General features: G+C 52.2%; 1 protein-coding gene across 2 annotated transcripts in view; it reads right to left on the bottom strand.

Moving 5' to 3' along the window:
• The window catches only part of CLEC16A (C-type lectin domain family 16, member A), a 229,142-nt gene that overhangs the window by 115,229 nt on the left and 92,110 nt on the right, over positions 1 to 21,803 (bottom strand). For both annotated transcript variants that reach the window (XM_010850663.1, XM_010850664.1), the window contains exons 13-17: positions 17,153 to 17,275; positions 13,743 to 13,852; positions 12,907 to 12,951; positions 8,922 to 8,972; positions 5,267 to 5,395 (exon numbers count right to left, since the gene is read on the bottom strand). In XM_010850663.1, the coding sequence (XP_010848965.1) occupies positions 5,267 to 5,395; positions 8,922 to 8,972; positions 12,907 to 12,951; positions 13,743 to 13,852; positions 17,153 to 17,275 (458 nt within the window). The remainder of the gene's footprint in view (positions 1 to 5,266; positions 5,396 to 8,921; positions 8,973 to 12,906; positions 12,952 to 13,742; positions 13,853 to 17,152; positions 17,276 to 21,803) is intronic.

Raw genomic sequence — 21,803 nt, 5'->3', positions numbered from 1 at the left:
CGCTTTAGAGTAGGCACAGCCCCTTGGGAAAGCAATTGGCAACACTGACAGAGTCACCAAAAAAAAAAAATGTTCATACCCTTTGAACCAGAAATTCCACTTCTGGGAACTTATCCTAAAGAAATAAGCCAAAAGAAAGGAATCACTGTATTCGTCAAGCTGCTTATTACAATTTAGCTGAAAATAATGTAATACTGGGAGTAACCAAAATGTCCATCAGCAGGAAAACGCCTAAGGAAATTATGGCAAAAGTCACCAGATAAACTTTTATGCAGGAGTAAGAAATTAAGACTTATTAAAACTGTATCACCGTATGAAAAACTTCTTGCTCACAATGGAAAGAGAAAGGCAGCAAGGATGAAAGCGAGTCTACGGCCCGCGCCCCCTGCAACCGTGAAAAGACGTGTCTGCAGACAAAGCTGGGAGGAGACACACGAAGTCTGCGTTGTTTGTTTAGGGTGATGAAATCTCCGGAAATTCTTTCATCCTACTTTTGAAACTCTGTGAGATGTTATTGTATTTTCTTTAATGCACAATATACATCCAGAGAGTAAAAGCAAAATATCCTATTTCTTCAAAGTCAATAGCGATAAACACAAAAACTGTTTGCAGTTTTATGAGGGAACAGGGACACAGAACTGGAGGGACAAATACAACTTCATGCAAATATCTTGATTTCATAATGGCTTCCATGGTTACTCCATAAAGACGGCTAGTGGCTTAAATTCAGATTCTGGTATTCATCAGAGTCCTCTCCTCAACTCTCTTTTCTCTGGTGTTAAGCATCAGTAGGTTTTGACTGTTAAAAGACTCGATTTCTTTCCCACTCCACCACTCTTCAGCACCTCACCGCTGCTCTCTCCCATCTGCTCTCGGCAAGAGCTGAGAGGCAGCACACGGGAGGAACCTGGGACTCAGAGAAGCTAAGTAACGTGCTCAGGGTCACACAGCTGAAGGTGGGATGCTGCCTCAGCCGGTGTGGCTTGTGTGCCTGTGCTCCTTCTTAACTGCTTCTCTCGACTGCCCTTCCACGTGGGGTGGGTCCAGCTCAGGTCCAGGTTCCTCCTGCATGTTCTCGTCAGACCCCAGGGGTCCCTGTGACCACATGTCAACATGAATTTCCCTTCTCAGCCGCAATCACTCAGTGGTACTCTTGCTATTTTGGTCTTATTTTGCATTATTTATTTTCTTTCCATTCTTGCTTCTTGCCCAGTGCCTAGAAAAGGCTTGACAGATATGTCAAATGAAAGAATAAACAGTGTAATTTGCAAAAGGCAAGGGGGAAAAAATGGCTTCATTGTCAGATGCTTCCCTGCGGCCTGCAGGGCCCTGGCCCTCCTCTCCTGTCCGCTTCATTCGCTTTGTTCCAGTCACCCCACACCTCGGACACTCTTTACTCTTCCTCATCTCGGGCCTTTGCACTCTCTGCTCCCTCTGTCTGGAAAGGGTCTCCTTCATGTCTTTGCCTGGCTGGCTCCTCCTCACTCCCCAGGTCTCTGCTCAGACGTCACCTCTGCCAGGCAGCTTCTGCTGGTCACTCAGGCTAACGCAGTGCCCCCTCTGTCCTTCAGAGCCCTCACAGCAGCCTGGTTTCGCCCCTGAGCGTAAGCTTTGCCTCTCTGTAGGCCGGGGAACGCCCAGGGGCAGGCCGCCTTTCCGCTCACTCCTGCACCCTTGGGGCAGCACTTGGCACATAGTAGGAGTCCAGTGGCTCTTTGATGAATGTACAAAGGAATGATTCACCATGAAGGGTGGTTTGAACTTCTCTGACAAGTCCTTAAGGAAAATAAAGGGTGGTATTTCTGAAAAGCGTCAGCCTCCTAAAAGTTAGAAATGCCTACACTTGGCAGGGGGAGAAAAAAAAAGAAGCAAAACCTCTGAATCCAACAGGACGAAATGGAATGTTCTCTGGATACGAGCAAAGGACTTGAAATAAACCGCACAAGTCTTCAATTGCTTGCTAAACCATACACTTCCTCTAGCTCACATTCAGAGCGCACCGCTGTGTCCTGCTGTCTGAAATGGGCCTAGGGGCTAAGCTGCAGGAGGACTCCAGACAGCTGCCTGGCATCGGGGGCTGGGCTGAGGTGAGAGGTCGAAATTCCCCTTCAAAAGTGGATCCTGGAAATCAGAGGGAAACTTCTGGGGCCCATGGCTCTGCGTTGAGGTGGCCAGCCCTCTTATCTCATCCTGCCACCTTCATCCTGGCTCTAAACCCAGGGACACCAGACTTGAGAGCTGCCTTTATAAACCCGTTGGACAGACAAAGGTCACATGAGAGACCGCAGGGGCTCTGGTGCTTCCGTTGGCAGTGTGAGCCCTGCAGCCCATCTGGGGCAAGGGATGGGGGCAGCAGAGTCCTGGGATCTTGAGGATGAGGGAGGAAGACCCCCACCCTCAGGCACCACCACTGGCCTTGTGCTTCTGCCTTTCGCGGAGTCCTCCCGAGGACCCTGGCAGGGCAGGCAGCGGTGGCTGCTGGCTGGGTGAGGAGACAGCAGCTCAGAAGAAGCAGGAACCACGAAGCCCAAGCAGCCCCGCCCTCTGCTGTAGGCCTCAGCCTGGAATTTCTCCCATGGACCAGCAGCATCCGCCCAGGCCAGCAGGACAAGATGCCAGGGACCGGCCAACCAAGCCGAGGCCTTCGCTGTGCTCCCAGGGCTCTGAGACATGCCCCCTGCAAACCCTCCAGCGCCACCACTTCCCACACAGCCGGCCCCACGGGGGCTCCAGAAATGGTCTACAACTCTCTGTGCATCCCAACCCTCCCGCCACGGTGCCCAGCCCGTCCCCCACAGGCCCAGCTCAAGGAGCAGCTCTCTGTGCTGCTTGCCTCCCTCCCCAGGTAGGATTAGGGGCCTTGTGCTCCTGGAGAAATAGCCCTGGCCCACGGATGTGTGTCTTTCACTTTCCACTTTCATGCATTGGAGAAGGAAATGGCAACCCACTCCAGTGTTCTTGCCTGGAGAATCCCAGGGACGGGGGAGCCTGGTGGGCTGCCACCTATGGGGTTGCACTGAGTTGGACACGACTGAAGCGACTTAGCAGCAGCAGCATGGATATGTGCAGGCTTCCCAGGTGGCGCTAGTGGTAAGGAACTTGCCTGCCAAATCAAGACATAAAAGATGTGGGTTTGATCCCTGGGTTGGGAAGATCCCCTGGAGGAGGGCATGGCAAACCACTCCAGTATCGTTGCCTGGAGAATCCCATGGACAGAGGACGCTGGTGGGCTACAGTCCACAGTGTTGCAAAGAGTCAGACATGTCTGAAGGGACTAAGCATGCATGGATTGGGGCTGCTTTTCCCATCCTTGCCCTTTTAAGTCTTTTCCTTGAGGACTGGGGCTGTGTTTCCTGCTGTCCAGCACTGAGTAGGACTAATAAATACAATGAAGGCAGCAGTGGGAGGCAGGGGGTCAGAATGGCCACACTGCCTGGGTTGAATCCTGGCTCTGCGACTTATCAGCTGGAGGACCCTGAGCAAATCACTCGACCTCTTCGTGCCCCAGTTTACTCCTCTGTAAGATGGGGATAATACTAGTGCCAACCTCCTAGGGTGGCTGTAGAAATATGTGAGGAAATTCTTAAGAAGAACTAATATGAATGATCCACTTTGTCACAAAGGCTATGTGCTCATATAACTGTTAAGAAAACCTGACGGACTATGGACCAAAAGGAAGGCAGGATGTGACCCGGAGCAGCAGATCCCGCATTCACAGCCTCTGGACCTTCTAGTTCAGGGGCCAAGGAGAACTGGGACGGGGTCCTCTCTGGCCTGGAGACATAAGAGCTGGACTGGGCATGTGTCTTTGCCGTTATCCTGCTGGGGAGCATCTCTGAGACCAACCAAAGGTCAGGGTGAGTGTACCCACTCCATAAGGAGTACAGAAGTGACACCCATTTGTTGGAACCAGTCTCCCCGTAAAAGCCAACACCACGGATGTCCAGTGCAAACGCTGCCACCCACAAACAACCGCGTGCCTGGCCACGGGGCCTGCACACCTGTCTGGGAGCACGAGGGAGGCAGGCATCACTGGCTCAGAGAGAGTGGGCCCACCCACAAACAATCGCGTGCCTGGCCGCGGGGCCCGCACACCTGTCTGGGAGCACGAGGGAGCCAGGCATCACTGGCTCAGAGAGAGTGGGCCCTGCGGAGAGGGCGGTGGGTCTGGGCAGACAGCAAGGAATGCAGACTGACTTTAGTCACGGGTCCAACTTCCTCTGTGCCCCAGCCCAGCCCTGCCAGGCTTGCAAGGCAAACTCTGAGGTGGGTCCAGTGAGTCAATCCCGCTTCTCAAAAAGGTCATAATACTTCCTCCACTCTGGGTACACTTGGATTATCTCAGAGAAAGGCTTGGCCTGATAACAGGAGCAATGAGGGCAATGGATTCCTCTAATTTATCCACACCTCCACATCTCCAGGGAATGATTTTCTAGGAAAGGGTTATGGTGCTTTCTAAGAAAGAAACTGTGATCTGACCAGGAAGATAAAGTACCCTGAACAGCCCCGCGAGACAGCTGCAGAAAAAAAGTGCTGATAACGGAAGTGCACACGGCAGCTGGGTTCTGAGAACTAACCTCTTCACACACCTCTCCCGCAGGCCCCAAAATAATCACAACGGCATTTGTGTGTGTCTTGCCCCAAGATCCCTCAGATACCTTAACGCCACGCCATCTACAGGGGTCCTGGCCTCTCAGGGCTGATTCTGCAGCAGCCTCACCTGCTCTGCATCACCACGCTCCTTCAAAGGAGCCCGGCCCTGCTTCCTCTCTCAGAGCTCTGGGGCTGGGCCGGCTTCGCTCAGTGAAGGCAGCCTGCCTGCCACCAACAGCTTTCAGTCTCTGCTGTAACAAACGGCAGGGACTTCCCTGGTGGTCCAGTGGTTAAGAATCTGCCTTCCACTGCAGGGGACCTGGGTTTGATCCCTGGTCAGGGAACTAAGATCCCACCCGCCGTACAGCAACTCAGCCCATGTGCCGCAACAACTGAATCTTCTAGCCACAACCAGAGAGAAGCCCACGGAGTGCTACAAAGACCTGGCACAGCCAAAATTAAAAAACAAACACCCAGACAAAAGGCAGTGCTCGTGGGAAAGCTAGGCCCTTGTGGATGGTGGGGGCGTGGGGCTGGGGGTTGCTCTCTGGCTCTCTGAGAGCCAGCTAGAAGGTGGGTCTGGATGTGGTCAGAGACCCTTCCTCTCCTGTCCTAGGGGTGCTTCCTGGTGAACGGCTGCCCAGAATAGAGGCCAAGGCCAATGCCCACTCACCCGCCGGGTCTTTTCCACGTCACCACATGGCAGTCGCTTCACAAAGTCGATGCCAGTCAGCGGCGTGCCTGTCGGGGGCAGCAGGATGGAGGCGTCCATCATGAGATATTCCACGTTCATGGGCTTCATCTGGAAGACAGATGGTGGAGGGAGGCTCGCTGAAGGGAGGAAGGGGCCGGGTCAGGCGACACGGGCCTCTCACCTCCACGTGCTCGTATTCAAGGGAGCATCAGCCCCGACGCAGCCTGAGGTGAAGCCTCGAGGCAGCCAGATGGGAGAGATGTGCCTTTCTGTTTTCTAAGCTGCAGATTTTCACGCACGTGCAGTGACAGCTCAGACACCTTGGAGAAGCTGCTGCCCTGCTGTGAACAGCTCTGCTTTCTCACCCCGAGTTCCCCTCCCCTTAGCAGGGAGACAGGCCTCAGGAAGGAGGCCTGCCCCTTCGTGGCGGTCCCCTTAGGGTAGTCTGCCTGCGGTGCGGGGCCTGACTGCCACCCACCTGCTGCCCTGGCGCTTCTAGCTGTGATGGCAGCAGGTGGAGCGGCACAACTTCCGTTCAGGGAGTTCTGAGTGCGGGCAGGCGGGGAGCTAAAGGCTCTGCATGTCATCTCCTGTCCAGCAGGGAGATTCCCGAACTTGGCTCAGGGAAGCTGAGGAGCGGCTGCAGGCCCACGTGGCTGGCTGGTGGCAGAACCAAGACACGGACTCAGGCCTGGCTCCAGACACACTATGACCCATAATGTGGTTATGACCCACACAGAATCAGCATTCCCACTTCCCTCCTCTTCCCTGAACTTCTTACCTGGGGGAACAGAACCAAGTCACTTATTAAGCACCTACTACACACCAGGCCCCTGCAGGGCTCACCCTCTCCTGTGTGGCTGTCCTATACTACAGAGGGGACCACTGAGTTCAAATGGAGGGCACATGCCCACAACCACAGGGCCAGCCGGGGGCAGAGGTGTCTGCCTCCTTCCACGGTGCTTCCAGGAAGCCTTCTCTGATTACCAAGACACATGCTAACATCACCTCCCCTCCTGGAACTTTGCTGCATAAGTGAAAGCATTAATTACTCAGTCATGTCTGATTCTTTGCAACCCCATGGACTATAACCCATCAGACTCCTCTGTCCATTTCCCAGGCAAGAATACTGGAGTGGGTTGCCATTCCCTTCTCTAGGAAATCTTCTCGACCCAGGGATCTAACCGGTGTCTCCTGCTCTGCAGGTGTATTCTGTCTGCCTGACCCACCGGGGAAGCCCCAGTGTATCAGTACCGATTGCTTAATGTACACGTGTTGCTGGACACAGACACCGGGCATCATAATGGAGTGACATTTCACAATATTCATGGAATTAATTTTACTCCTTTAAGTATCATAAGCTTCTTCATGTCTCCCTTTTTTAGAAAGTGGTCTTTAGTCATATCACACTTCCTCCCCTCCTGTAACATAAAGCCGACTAAATAGGGCAGGACTGTGGAGATGGCTCAGTGGTCCAGAGACCTGGAGAATAGGGAGTCCCTTAGCTCACCACCTTCTTCTTTGGGACCCATGAAGCCTTCCTCCAAAGGCCTGAGGTCCACCGTCCTAAGTCCTTTATCCCTTTATCCCAGAGTGGGGTAGCAAGGCCCTGTCTCCCGCCCAGAGCACCCGTGGCACAGCCTTCCTGCGGCTCCCTCACAGCTCCCTCTGCTCCACCCCTCCGCTCTCTACCGCCTCCCAGCAAACCCCCTCTAGGACTCCTGCCCATTCCCCTTCTGCATGAAGCAAGAGGTGACAGGGGAAAGTGAAAGGTCAGAAGTGAAGGCCCAGCTTTGGCAGCACCCAAGGGCCTGGCCCACTTTGAGCTTAGTGGCTGCTTTCCTAAAGTCTGGGTTAATGGCTGACTTTGGGCACGTGTCAGCCTTTAATTCCCTAGAGTGTCAGGCATTGTGCAAGATGTAAAATAGATGTAATTGAGACAAACAAACAACGCAGGAAGCTCCCTACGGTGGGAAGGAGAAGAACCAAATATCTGAATATTCATGGTTCTGAACCTCTACAGGAGGCAGTCCCTAGGTATTTCACAACCGGGAAAGCCCTGTGGTTTGGGCCCCATTTTACAGATGGAAAAGTTGAGGCCCAGAATGTTAAGCAACCCCCCTGAGGTTGCAGTAAGTAAGTAGCAAAAGCAGAAATGGAGTCGGGGTTTCAGAGCCCAAGCCTTTCTCTGTCGCCAAGTGACACATAAGCCTTGTTTATACAAGAAGCCAAACTTTTGGAGAGTTATGTTGTGGAAGGGAACGTCACGGGCGTAAAAAAGATGGCAGCTGAGCACTGACTCTACTCTGCTCCACTTCATGGTCCTAAGAGCAGGAGCCTGAGACTCTCTTTCCAGGGTGGAGGGGATGGTGGATGTGGCCATCAGAGGTGTGAGGCGCCCATGAGTGCCTCGCAGAGCACCAAGCGGAGGCCTGGGCGCTGCTGGGGCTTTTCTGTTGGTGATTATCCCAACTTACCCTCTTCCTTGAAAAGCCTCAGGGAGGCCTCAGACATGCTGCAAGCAAGAATATGGTGAGGGCCCAGCTGTTCAGACACCCAGGGACGCATCAGGGAGCCACACAGCACATGCTGTCTTTTTCTTGTTGACATTTTAAACACTTGGGTTTATTGTAAACGTCCTGAATCACTTCACTCTTTGGTGAGAAACGTCCATGAAAAGAATCATTTAGCACCGAGTTACTGAGTCTTAACTGAGGGGCAGGTATTGGGGAGATGATCAGAACAGCACAACCTTCAATCTCCCACAACTATCTTTTCTCATGATTGTGCCTGCTGGACAGAGACGGGGAGACCGTGGGCTGGCACAGCAGGTGCAAGAAGAGCCACACTAGGGAACATTCTGATGGCACGGTGAAGAAGGAGGTGGCATCGTACTGTGCCAGGCAGGGCAGGGCACTGGGAGGTGATGGCTGGGCAGCTGTGGGCACCTCCCCCAACCTCTCTGCCTCTCGTTTCCTTATTGGCGAAAGCAGGATAATAGCAGCAGTGACTCACATCAGGTTGACATGGAGATTAAGAGATTTCATATGTACAACTAAGTCCACAATCAAAAACTATGCCTATCAATTTATCTACAAACAGAAACAGACTCACAGACTTAGCGAACAAACTTACGGTTGCCAGCGGGGAAGGATGGGGGGAAGGGACAGTCAGGGAGCTTGGGATGGACATGTAAACACAGCTACACTTGAAATGGATAACCAACACAGTCCTACTGTACAGCACAGGGAACTCTGCGCGACGTTATGCGCAGCCTGGATGGGAGGGGAGTTTGGAGGAGAGTGGATACATGTATATGTCTGGCTGAGTCCTTTTGCTGTCCACCGGAAACTATCATAGCATTTTTAACTGGCGATAATCCAATATAAAATTAAAAGTTTTTAAAAAAACTATGCGTGTCAAAGTGAATCTTTCTAACCCATCTTATGACTCAGCCCAACTTAGGGGGAGTGAATGTCATCTGAAATTTCACTGCTGAGGATCAAAAGGCACCGTTTTCAATGCCCTTCCCCACCCATCTCTGCCATTCGAACAGAAAGCCCCAAATTAGATGAGTTCTCTCTCAGTTTGGCAGGACAAGCTTGGCCGCGAGTCCTTCTGGCCCCTCACTTACCGTCATGCTCCTGTACTCATCTTCAAACATGTCCAAAAAGATTTCTTCTCCCTAAAAAGAAAGGAAGGAAAAAGAAGATTATGTATATTTTTTTTTCCATAAACAACAAAAGATTATAAACTCCAGTTCGCGGCTTTTGGGTCATCTGTTTCTTATTAGCGAGTTCTCATAAACCACCAGGAAGTGAAATACACACATGAACATGCACGCGTGCTCGTGCACACACACACACACACACACACACACACACTTGAACGAAAGCCCAAATATCAAATTGCACCTCAACGGTTTTCTCCTTTTCTCCAAGCATGTGTCATTATGGATTTCTAGTGTCAAGGCAGTCAGTTAACCACAACAACAAAAATCACTTCATGTACAATTAAAATATAAAAATGGTTAACATTTCAAGTATTTAACATGATCTGTTTGCTTGGTTGGAGAAAATAAGAGTGTGGGTTAAGCTGTCATGTTAAAGCTGACAGAGGCTCCGCACGTCTGGAAGGAAGAGAATGATTAGATATGCTTAAAGCTAACATTACGTGGCTTGTTCCATTTGTTTCTGAGGCGTGCCTTTGGGGGCTTTAGAGTGCCTGCGGCCCTGAGGGCCCTCCCAGAACAGGGTGGTGGGGAGGAACGGCCCTGAGACTCATAGACCAGGGGCCAATCTCAGTTGTTCCTCTCTGAGCCTCTCTGTTTCACTGCAAGATGGGGTGTCTGGCCCCGTCCGTGCAGGTTAATGTGAAGATGATATGAGTTAATGAACATGGTCATTATGATCACCCTGGACAGGTCTGCAGCCCGGTAGGATAGGGGCTGTTAGCACTGGTCTGGCCTGTGTCTTAAGTCTCCCTCTCTCCCCCAGTACTGTCTCTCACTGTCTCTCTCTCTCTCTCTCTCTCTCTCTCTCTCTCTCACACACACACACACAGTTGGGGTGGGAAAAGCAATAGGTCCTTTATATGTTTTTCCAGTTATCAAAACTATCGGCAAACTTGAAAGTTCTTGTTTGGTGTGAAAGTGAAAATGTTAGTAGCTCAGTCGTGTCCAACTCTTTCTGACCCCATGGACTGTACTGCTAGGCTCTTCTGTCCATGGAATTCTCCAGGCAACAATATTAGAGTGGGTAGCCATTCCCTTCTCCAGGGGATGTTCTTGACATAGGGAGCGAACTCAAGTCTCCTACACGGCAGGTGATCTGAGCCACCAGGGAAGCCCCTTTGGTATGAGACCCACAAAATAACCACAGAAATTATCCTTGAAAATATTGATAAGCTCCTGATATACTAAGGGTACAAACCTTAGAGAATAAAAGAGAGAGAAACCTGGGTTGGGAGAAGGGAAGGGAAGTGAAGTGAAGTTGCTCAGTCGTGTCCGACTCTTTGCAGCCCCATGGACTGTAACCTACCAGGCTCCTCCCTCCATGGGATTTTCCAGGCAACAATACTGGAGTAGGTTGCCATTTCCTTCTCCAGGAGATCTTCCCGACCCAGGGATTGAACCCAGGTCTCCTGCATTGTAGGCAGACGCTTTACCATCTGAGCCACCAGGGAAGTTCTGGGAGAAGGGAGGTGTGATCCAAATACAGACCTCCTTTTGTCACTAAAAAAGAAAAATCCTCTGGGAAGATGCCTACCTATGTATCTTCCTGCTTTTTGCAATCCAGAAGCTTTTGTGGGGAGGGTGGGGAGGACTGACTAAGCTCAGTTACACTGGAAGGAGTGTCAAAGATGACTGTGCTGAGGACTCATATCCTCACTTCAAGCCCAAGTGGGGTTGGGGCCAGTCGGGGACTGGGATTCCACCCCGGAACATGGGGCCCACTGTGGTACTACCCTCTTCTGAGCACATCCAGAGTGCTGCAGCTTTGGGGGGTCATCTGAGCCCCACAAGGGGCATTTCCAGATTATGTGACCTGGTTTTATCTCAACAAACACTGACAGTAATGGACAGTGGCTGAAAAAGTTTCTTGCAAGGAAAAAGACTCGCGGGTATCTATGTATACAGGTAACAGCCATTTAAAGAGAGTACAGTGAACGAGAGCACAAGTGAACCAGAAAACGGCAGTGCTGACGCCTTTCCTCCTCCTGGGAGGATCTCTTCATCAGTCAGATTACGAGGGAAAACCGCCACTCACTGGATCCAGAGAGAGCTGATGTGGAGGCCAAAATATCAGAAAACTACCAGGGCTGTCTGACATATGGATGAACCAGTACTGACAATGATGAGCCCTGCCTAAGTCCACCTTACCCTTAAGAAAAGAGGGAAACAAAGTCACCACAAGGCTGTATCTTAAAGTGAATCCCCTGGAAACTGAACCTACACATTTTCCAGATACTGAAGGTCATGGGGGCGCTTTATCAATTCTCACTAAATTCATGAGAAACGTTTAGAGCCTGTGTGAGGTTTCTCAGCACAGAGGCACACTTCATTTTATTGAGCTTTGCTTTACTGAAGCTGAAACTCCAATATTTTGGCCACCTGATGCAAAGAATTGACTCACTGGAAAAGATCCTGATGCTGGGAAAGTTTGAAGGCAGGAGGAGAAGGGGACAACAGAGACTGAGATGGTTGGATGGCATCACCGACTCAATGGACATGAATTTGAGCAAGCTCCGAGAGTTGGTGATAGACAGGGAAGCCTGGCGTGCTGCAGTCCATGGGGTCGCAAAGAGTCGGACATGACTGAGCGACTGAACTGAACTGAAGTTACTGTTTCAAAGATACTGCATTTTTTCTAAACAAACTGAAGGTCTGTGGCAAATGCTGGCCGTCCAATGACTGCATGTTTTAGCAATAAAGTTTTCTCTTTTAAGGCAGCACTAGGCCTTTGCTGCAGCTTGAGCTTTCCTTAGCTGAGGCGTGCAGGCTGAGCTGTCCCCTGCTACGTAGACTCAATCTTAGTTCCCAGCCAGGAATCAAATACTCGTCCTCTGCATTGGAAAGTGGATTCTTAAACACTGGACCATTGAGGAAATCCTAACAATAAAATTATTTTTAATTAAGGTATGTACAATCCCAAAGGCAATCAACCCTGAATATTCAGTGGAAGGACTGATGCTGAAGCTCCAATACTTTGGCCACCTCATGTGAAGAGCCGACTCATTAGAAAAGACCCTGACGCTGGGAAACATTGAGGGCAGGAGGAGAAGGGGATGACAGAGGATAAGATGATTCGATAGCATTACCAACTCAATGGACAGGAATCTGAACACACTCCAGCAGACAGTGAAGGACAGGGAAGCCTGGTGTGCTGCAGTTCATGGGATCACAGTCAGACATGGCTTAGTGACCGAACAACAGAAACACATTTTTTAGACACCATGCTATCGCTCACTTACGGTACAGTGTAAGCATAACTTTGATTAGCAGTGGGAAACCAAAACATTTGCTTGACTCTATTGTGGTATTTGCTGTTTTGTGGTGGTTTGGAATCAAATTCAAAGTATCTCTGAGGTTTGCCTGTACTTATATATAAACAATACACATGCATACAGTTTATAAATTCATATGTAATTCAGTAATTTTATACCTATGCATGCGTGCATGCTAAGTCACTTCAGTTGTGTCCAACTCTTTGTGACCCCATGGACCCCATGGCCTGCCAGGCTCTCTTGTCCATGGGATTCTCCAGGCAAGAATACTGGTGTGAGTTGCCGTGGTAAGCACATATAATTCACGAACACAAAAGTTCCTATGTATAATTTAGTCGTATGAGTATCTGTATATAATTAATGGTTTATATGTAAATTCATCAATGAAAAAAACTCATATATAATTGATAAATAAACAATCCCACACTAGGGGTGAGTCCTCAAAAGTTGTGCTGATAAGACAGCATGAGCAGAATAGCACAGAGACCACTGTGGCGGAGCAGACAGAATGGTACATTTTTACTCAGGACCCAGAGGGTGTAAGAAAGGACTGAAGACACGACAGTCCTGTTTCTACGACACACACTGCTGTCCCCCGAGCTCTGGCAATTTACCTTATAGAAATGCCGCACCAGGTGGACGCTTTCTTCTCGGGCTCCCTGTTAAAAGAGAGGGAAGGCATGAGGGGGCAGGTCTCACGGAGGTGAGTGAGTTGGGGCAGGCCACGGATTCTGAAAGCTGAGTCTATAGAAGACAGATGCTGGGCTAATAATCTTAATCCATAAAGTGGTTCTTCATGGGGGTGGTGGAGAAGGAGCTCAAAATAAAACTGGGTGAAGGACAAATGATTCAACCTGATGACTTGGAGAGCTGTTGACGTGCAGTTCTGTGAGGGAAATGGGTTCTATTAATAAAATACGGCTGTGATGACTCCGCTCTTTTAAACAGAAAAATTCACTTGTGAACGTGTGTGTGAGGGTATATGTGTAGCTGGAAAGACACACACCAAGCATCAACTATTGTTACTTTTTACCCCTCTGTACTTTTCTAAACTTTCTAAAACAAACATGAAAAATAAGAGGGAAAACAACAAACGCTATTTAAAACATGAGTGTACGCAGTAGCACGATAAACCATAAATGAATAAACATGTGTCTGTACATGAATACAACTTCCAAAATATAAAAAGAAAAAAATCCTGGAGACAAATACAGAGCCAAACACTTACAAGAGAAGCTGCAAAAATTCGCTAATTAAGTGGGCTGCTCGGGGCCATCTCAGTGGAAGGGCAGGTCCGTGGGGACAAGTGGGCAGGGGGTCGGCAGGGCGTCTGTGGCCCGTCTTCCTCCTGCTGGTGCCTCGCACACCCGGGCCCAGCTACGACCTGGACGCAGGGGCTTCCCTGCGACCTCCCACACTGTGAGCCTGGCGTGGCAGGAACGGGCCTCACCTCCAGGCAGGCCAGGTGCACGTCCTTTATGATGCAGCCCGTGCTGGTCACGACTTGCTGCTTGAGGAGCAGACAGCTCAGCTCCAGTGTCGCCAAGCGGATCTTGCCGTCTGCAGGGCACACTCGGGTTAGCCATGCCCACACCCTTATGTGCAGTCAGTCTCCTTCCTTCCTGACTTGGAGACCAGCAGGTCAGCCGACAGGCCCCCCACATCCCGTGGGGACACAGAGGGAACCGCCACATGCTAATCCCCTTCCCAATCAACTACAGTTGAAAGTTCCCATCAAAACTGCCTGTACCAAACGCTCCCCAAGCCCTCTTATGGGGGACAGGGAGGCAGGAAAAACGGGTAACTGATTACTAGAGACCTAGAAAGTGGCTGGCTGTGGTCGCTTTGCTTGTCCAGTGGTCCTTCCCCTCCTTCGGGGACCAGAACCCCTCTTTCCTTTGGAGAGTCACCAGCCCCACTAGTGGTCATGGGATGTGGGTGGGGCTATCCTGCTCTCCCTGCCTCGGGGTGGGGGGCACAGCCCCCAGGCTGGGTGGGGCCATCCAGGCCCCTGGTCACAGTGCCCGCACAGGGGGCCAGCAAGGGAGCCAGTCACAGCCAGTGAGGCTCGATTCCACAACTCGCTGGAACCCCTGCGCTCCAGACCCGCTCCCCATGCTGAGCTACAGACAGGGACAGTGATGGGCCCCACAGTGGCCACCATGCCCACATTTTCACACTCCTGTGTTCTACAACCTAAGCCCCGAGTCCTGCCTTCCACCACTCAGCGTCTCTCTTACAGCAAGTCTAGAGCCTGACAGAGAAAGGGGAGGCGGGAGAGGCAGGCAGTTAACTGGCCAACACAGAAGGTTGCAGAGCCCGCAGATGAGCTTGCCAACACTGTGTGGGCCCCGGGGTCCGCTGTGCCTACGGCCAGAGCCCAGCAGACTCGAAGTCACACAGGCCAGCAGACTTGTCTGTATCATCTCAGTGAGTCTGAGCTGGGCTCCTGTCAACTGCAGCCGAGTCTTGACTAACACAGCCTGCTGTCCTGCTATGAGCTGGGAGCCGGGCTCCTCAAGGAGCCTCTCTAAAGCCCCACTGCAGTGGGTGCTCTGCAGCCTGAGGTTTGGAGACAGGAAGGGGCAGGTTCCCAGCCTCACTCATGTGGACCATGGCGGACTCAGGTGTCCTGGATGCCAAAACCCACACCTGGCATCATCCCTGGAAGCACCCGTGACCGCCTGACTGAAGGGCATCCCGCTCTCAGCAAACTCCCCCCAGGTCTTTAATGGGGAAGGGCCTTCACGTAGGAGGGGCCAGGAAAGGGGGGCTCTCCGGGAACAGTGGGGACCAGGATGGGCCACTGGGGAAACACTCAAGGCAGACACATGGCTGCACACCTCCCTGCCCGGCTTTATGCCTCCTGTGTCAGGGGTTGTGGGGGAGAGGGGGAAGATAGGTGAGAATAGAAATCCATTTGCCCAAAACTGAGCAGGTAACATACAAGAAAAACTAGGCCTTCCGAAGCACAATACAAACCCAGCCCAGGCAGAGGCTGATCGGTCTTGGCTGGGCCACTCTGCCCGCCCTGGCCCAGCAGCACCCGCCTGCCTGGCCTCCGCTGAGTGCTGGTGTTCTCTGGAGCACAGCCTGGCTCCCAGCCACCCTGTGGGCCGGGTCAGAAACACCCCTCCTGCTGCCTCTGGGGAAGCAGACCGTGATGCTCCACTAGGACCCTTCTTCCTTTGTGAGCTCCTGGCGAGTTGCTGCTATTCCTCCCAAGGGTCTGTCTCTCCAGCGAAGCTTCCAGATTGTCCCTCTGAGCTGCCCCAGTGTATTCTCTTCAGAAATCCAGGCAGCGCTACACACTGTCCTCAGGAGGGCTGATGACCCTCCCGTCCCTGGAGGGTCCTCCCCAGCACCCAGGCCATACTCTGCCTCCCCGTCACCACGCCACATCTGGCTCCCGCCACTCCTGCCAACCGGCCCTGGGCCACCATTCTCAGGACCATGCTCTGCCTCCTCCACCTGGACCTTCAGTAGAAACCGGCCCCACCGAGCGTCCCTTGGTCCCAAGTGACCACATCTTTCTTGTCATTCAAAACACCCTCCTCCGGGACCTCTTCTCCCCACATGGGGCCTGGGCCAGGCTCCAGAGCCGGCTCCCCTGTATGTCACCTCCAGAGATGGACAGTGGCCCTGGCCTCAGTCCCAGATACGCCTCTCTCTTCTCCTGTGACTTTAAAAAGATCTATGAGCCCCACAGAGTTACTTCTGGCCTTGACCCTGCTCTGAGGCTTAGATCCCATCTCCACATGGAGCCCCAGACTGTCGGGACTTCACAGAGGATAGGGTCTTCATGTCCCCTACTTCCTCATCCTGTACCCTCATCACTTGCACACAGAGGCTGGAATACAGGAGCTGCTAAATAAACAGCTGTTGGGTTTACCGATACCCTGAAATCACCCTTTAGACTGTGGACCTGGCTCTCCAAGCCCTTGCGGTCACTCCCCAGCAGTCACGCTGTGCTCTGACCACCACTCCCCTTGACTTCTGAGGCCCTCACCTGCAACTACATTCCTGGCCCCCTACCCTCCTGAGCCCACCGCCTGGACTGCTCCTGCTAGCTCAGCTCAGTGGTTCTCTCCCCACCAGGCAGCATCTCCGTCGGGCCCTTTCCTGGGCTCTCACTCACACCCTGATGATCTTTTTTCCTGCCTTGCAGTTAGGGTCTCTCAACCGTGGCACCATCGACATTTAGGGCTGGACAATCCTTTGTTTTGGGGCTGCCCTGTGCACCGTAGGGTGCTGAGCAGCACCCTGGCCTCTGCCTACAGAATGCTAGTAGCACCTGTCTCCAAGCTGTGACAACCAAGAGCGTCTCTGGACACTGTCCCCTGGGGACAACGCTGCCCCCAGGTGAGGACTGCTGCGCTACTTCATTCCACCTGCTCTTCCCAGCCCTTGCTGTGGCTGCAGGTCGGCACTGGCCAAGGCCTCAGAACTAGGCTGACACCAGGCACATATTATCAACAGCACCCAACCCCACCTTCCAGCCTTCCCTTTCGCTCACCCTTTCAGCCTAGTCCCTGTTCAAATGTTCATGCTTAAATGTGGCCTCGGCCACCCTGAGAGGAGGGCTGCAGACACTGGCACAACCGACCAAAGCAGAAGTGAGTATGGGAGGAGAAGAGAGGGAGAGTCTGGCACAAACACCACGGGGGACGGGAAGAGGAGGAGGCCCCAGGATGAAGACAAGGCTGGACGGGAGGGTCCGGGGGGCCCAAGGTGTGTGTGCGGCAGGGGAGCGGCTGAGCTCCGCCTGGATTCCCGGCACGGCCGGGGCTCCTAGGGCTGGTGTGGGGCTTGGTCCCTGCAATTCCCCCACCCCCGGGAATCACCCGCATGCCCGGGCACCTGGCTGGGCCGCATTGTTCATGATTCTGATGAGTCTTTCAGCCAGGAGGTGGTTGTAAGTGGTTTTCTCGGCTGCAGTGGGCACTGGAAGCTGGATTCGCTCGAGTTTCTCAGGATCCATGCCTGGAACAGAGAGAAGGGGCTGGCTGTTAGCGCAGCCACCTTACCTTGTCCCAGAAGGTCCCTTCGAACTTAGCTTCCTCAATCTTGGCTGTCCACCGTCCACCTTCCTGACTGCTGCCGCGACCAGGTACTGCCTGTGCTATGACTTACCTTAGAGTTTTCTGTAACTGGAACTTAAGCAAATGTATTATTAAAGCATACACTTTCTTTCTTTCTGTTTTAGCCCCGCCATGCAGCTTGTGGGACCTTAGTTTTCCAACCAGGGATTGAACCCGGGCCCCTGGCGGTGAAAGTGCAGAGTCCTAAGCACTGGACCACCAGGGAAGCCCCTAAAGCATACAGTTTCCATCACTACTTATAAATGGGAAACCGGGATGGCTGCAATGCTGACAGCAACAAGGCTTTCGTGTTTCAGCCAAACAATGTGGACTGGCTGCTCACTGTAGACTAAGGCCCACTCTGTTAAAAAGGCTGACGGGCAGGTACGTGATAGCTGTTGAGGTCACACTAGCCTGACCGGTGACGCGCTTCTGGGCACAATTGGGAGGGAGGGTGTTGGGAAGTGGGTAGGAGAGGAGCAACTTGGGCTTCACTGTCTTTTCGGGGCTGGTCTGCAAACCCCTGAGGCCACTGCTGTGTGAGACACGTCCCACAGTGGGGGTGGGGGAACAGACCAGACACAAAGGAACCTGCAGTCCTGCCCAACGATCGCACCTCCAGTTCTTAACACCAAACTGGCGAGCTGGGCCCCCGAGGGGCGAGCACACAGGCGGCAGAAAGGTGCCCATAGAAAGGCGCAGATAGGACAAAACCGACAGAGTGGATCTGTGTTTAAGGCACAGAGGGATCACTTTTCTTCCAGTGAAATCTATTAATAACTGCGTTTCAAAGATGAAAGACAAGACGGGAAGAGGAGGTGGGAAGCAGACGACACGCTCAATCTAACTGAACTTAGCGCCACTTTTCCTAAAGCAGGACCTGGGGGCCGGGGTGACAGGACGACTCGCTGGGGCCACATCGGCAGGCCGAGTGAGGGACAAGAGGTGATGCAAAGCCTCTTGTCTAGCGTGGCTCTGCAAGAAAACTACACCCGCAGAAAAGCTCCCAGAAACAAACCTTTCACTTGCTCCATGCTCGGGGAGCTGGGAAGGACTGTTTGTGCCTGAAGCACGTCTTTTCCTGTTATTCTACAAAAGGGGGGAAGGTGGCACTTCTGGGAACTCTTGAAATACGGCCCCTTGAGTCCCACATGACGCTTCATTTAGAACCTTGACAAAATAGCGGAGGATAGCAGTGAAGAGCTGATCGTCTGGATTCTAAGTGACTCCCACGCTCACACGTTGACGTAATAAACCATAACAATATATCTTGCTTTATTGAATTCCTTCCAGATCAGAACCGGAGGCTAAGTCATGCCAAGGAGATAACACGAGTAGGGGAGGCCCGAGGGCTGGAGGTGGGCAGCTCCCTCTCTTATGACCGCACCGACGTGGCTTCGTCAAAAAAATTTGATTGCGATGAAAATTGAATTTGTTGGTTCTGTATCCCATCTTAATGCTAAATGTCTTAACTCTGAAACGTTCTGGTTTATTAAACGGCAGGAGGGACATCGACTAAATCTTTCTGTCGTTTGTTGTTTTTTTATTTTCCTCCAGAGATGTCAACACCGTGTGAATCTCTCTCTACTCTTTCCTTCCTGGCCCTCTGGAAACTGTCAGTCAGTGGTTCTGCGGAAAAAAAAAAATGGCTCCTTGGCCTGTCCAGGGCATCACCCAGCTCCGTGACCCCACCATCTGCCATCCCACTTCAAAGATGGCAGACGGAACCAGCTGCTGGTTCCCTGGGGAACGTGGGGGCAGCCTGCAGGGCCAGTGACACCCGGACTCGGACCAGCTCTTGCATTTCCAGGATGCATTCCATTTTTATCTTTCCCATTATTGCCCCGACTCCCTTAGGATTTGTCAAAAATGAGAAAATCTGTGGCAAAATCTTCTCTCAACAGGAAGAGAAACCTGCCAAGGTTATCCTGACCTTCCTCAGCCCCACTCTCTGGGAGGCGGGGAACCCCGGGGACTGAAACACATCCTGGCTTCAGAGGACCAGATTCCAATGCACCCTCTTCCTTTAGGGAGGAAATTAAGGCCCAGGGATAAGTCGTGTCCCCAGGGTCAGAGAGCACATTAGAGGAACAGTCAGAACCAGGATAATTCCCCAGGTGGACAGGATCCAGATAGGGTAGGGGCAGCACCCCCCACCTGGAGAGCCGCCGGCAGCACCAGCGTGCGAGGGGCCTGCTATGGGCTGACGACAGCCACCGCCCGCCCGCAAGGCAGTGCTCCTCCCTGCCCGGCTCCCTCTCCCCCTGGGCTCCTGCCACACCGGGTTCCTCTGTTTTGATGGTTAACCTCCTTGACCCACAGTCTCCTTGTTCAATGGAAATGATCACAGAAACTGCGCACCCCAGGCTTACTGTCAGGACCCATGCTCAATGGTGACTTGGCATCACCACATGCTGATAGGAATTTTTACTTTGAATGTGGCTTAATGGAGTTCTGTATCAGCTGTACTGTAAGAGGAAAGAAAAGATCGGAAAACAACCTAACCAAGCTAACGTCGAGCTATTTCAGAAGGCCCAAAGAAGGCATGCTGTGCTGTCTGGGGGCAGCACAGGGGACGAGCAGCTTGGACTGGATTCTGAAGGGTGAGCAGCCCAGGGACGACCAGGTCGTGCCAGGCCCAGGGGCAGGGCAGGGAGTGCGGCAGAGCTCAGGGAGAGCAGGGCCAGGGGCTGTGGGCGGAAGTGATGTGGCCGACTCTGGCAGGAGGGACCGGCAGGGCTTGGCTGCCAGGACCCCTCGCCGGCAGCTAGCTGGTGACATGAAGTGTTTGCGCTCCAGCCAACTCTGGAGTGCTCTCTGTCTCCCCACTCAAGGTGATCTTCCTGCTTCCGGCCCTTTCCCCCAAACAGACTCCATGTGGCAAGTCATTCTGTGTGGTAGATTTTACCATCAGTCAAGATGAAGCAGAGAGCAGGCTCACATCACACAACAAGTGACAAAGCTTTGTACACAGCCCCTCTGGGCATCTCTGATCTTCCCCCAAAGTTCCTGCTGGGCCAGGCGCCTTATTCCCTCCCCACCTCTCTCTTTCTCCCACCTCGGTCTCTAAGACATTCTTCTGGGTCCTAATAAAACAGTGGCTGACAGCTGTGAATGAACAAGGTCAACTTGATCATATGACAAAGATATGCAAGGGAACAAGCGTGTGTACAGATGAATGGATAGACAGGCACGCGCACACACACACACACACACACACACACACACACACAGGTTTCCAGTCACTGAGAAGCAGGTTTTGTTGCAAACTGGCTCTAGTTCCTTTGCTAGTCATTTCCCTCTGACTAAAATAAACACTGTAGATAACATATGGTCCTATTTGATTCAGCCCTTAAGTGCCGAGTGACAGACAAATTCCAGAGAAACCCAGATGCACTTCACGTGGCCTGGGGAGCCGCGCTCGCACGTCCAGATTCCAGCAGACCACGCGCTTCCTCGCTCCCTCCCTGCCGGGTCAGAGCGAGCCTGCTCGCCAGTGAGTCAGAACAGTCTCCCCTGCCATCGCTCCCACCCAACAAGCACGGGGCTAGGGGCAGGCGGGGCCCAACTCCCAGCTAACTCACTCAAAGAAGCCCAAAGAGAAGGGAAGGGCGAGGTTCCGTGATGTCAGTGACCAGCTCCTAAGTTTTCCCCTGAGTTCTGGCTTCTGGATTCTTTCTCCTCACTGGAAGCCCCCATTCAGGACAGGGGTGGAACAGACCCAGGCCGAAGTAACATAAAAAGAAGTGGACAGACAAACCTGCACAATAATGCAGGTAAAAGTCACGGTCAAAAAGCTCTTTTCTCTCTCTCTTTGGCTAGAGTCATGCAAGCATTGCCAGCTTTGGAAAACTATAGACCAACTATTTCGAAAGCTAACCAGATGTTGGGCTGATTTCCAATGTACTTCCAGTTCTGATTATGTGTCAGTCGAGATCCAGAATGATATTTTGCCAATTTTCTGCAGGGTGAAAGCCTCCTATTATCTTTCAGCCTTTCTCATACCTCTCATCCTTGTTCCAAGCAACCTCTCAGCAAAACGAAAGCCCAAGATCCTTCTTCTAAACAATGATAAATGGTGGTGGGCAGAGTGGGGGAACCTTTAAAAAGACAAAGCTGCAAAACTCCCCTCCCCCTCCCCCCGACCCCTGGGGCCAGGGCCCTGCAGACTTGACAAAGGACAGAGGACTGAATCTGCTATTACAGACAGGAACCAGAGTTCATTACTGGCCCTACTGACTCACAACGAGCGCCTCCCTCCAACCGGTCAACCCTTTCCACTGCGCGATATTCATTTTGGTGCAGCATCTAATCTATTATGATTTACTGGAAGGCCTGAGCTAACATTTAGTTTTTATTAACATTGCTTTTATGTTAAAATTGTCCTATGATGAAAAATCTATCGGAAAGAGGCCATTTCATTAGGGGCC

Source organism: Bison bison, unplaced genomic scaffold (assembly GCF_000754665.1).
Source record: "Bison bison bison isolate TAMUID 2011002044 unplaced genomic scaffold, Bison_UMD1.0 scf7180017864293, whole genome shotgun sequence".
Classification (NCBI taxonomy): Eukaryota; Metazoa; Chordata; class Mammalia; order Artiodactyla; family Bovidae; genus Bison; species Bison bison.
This window is presented reverse-complemented; position numbering and strand designations above follow the sequence as displayed.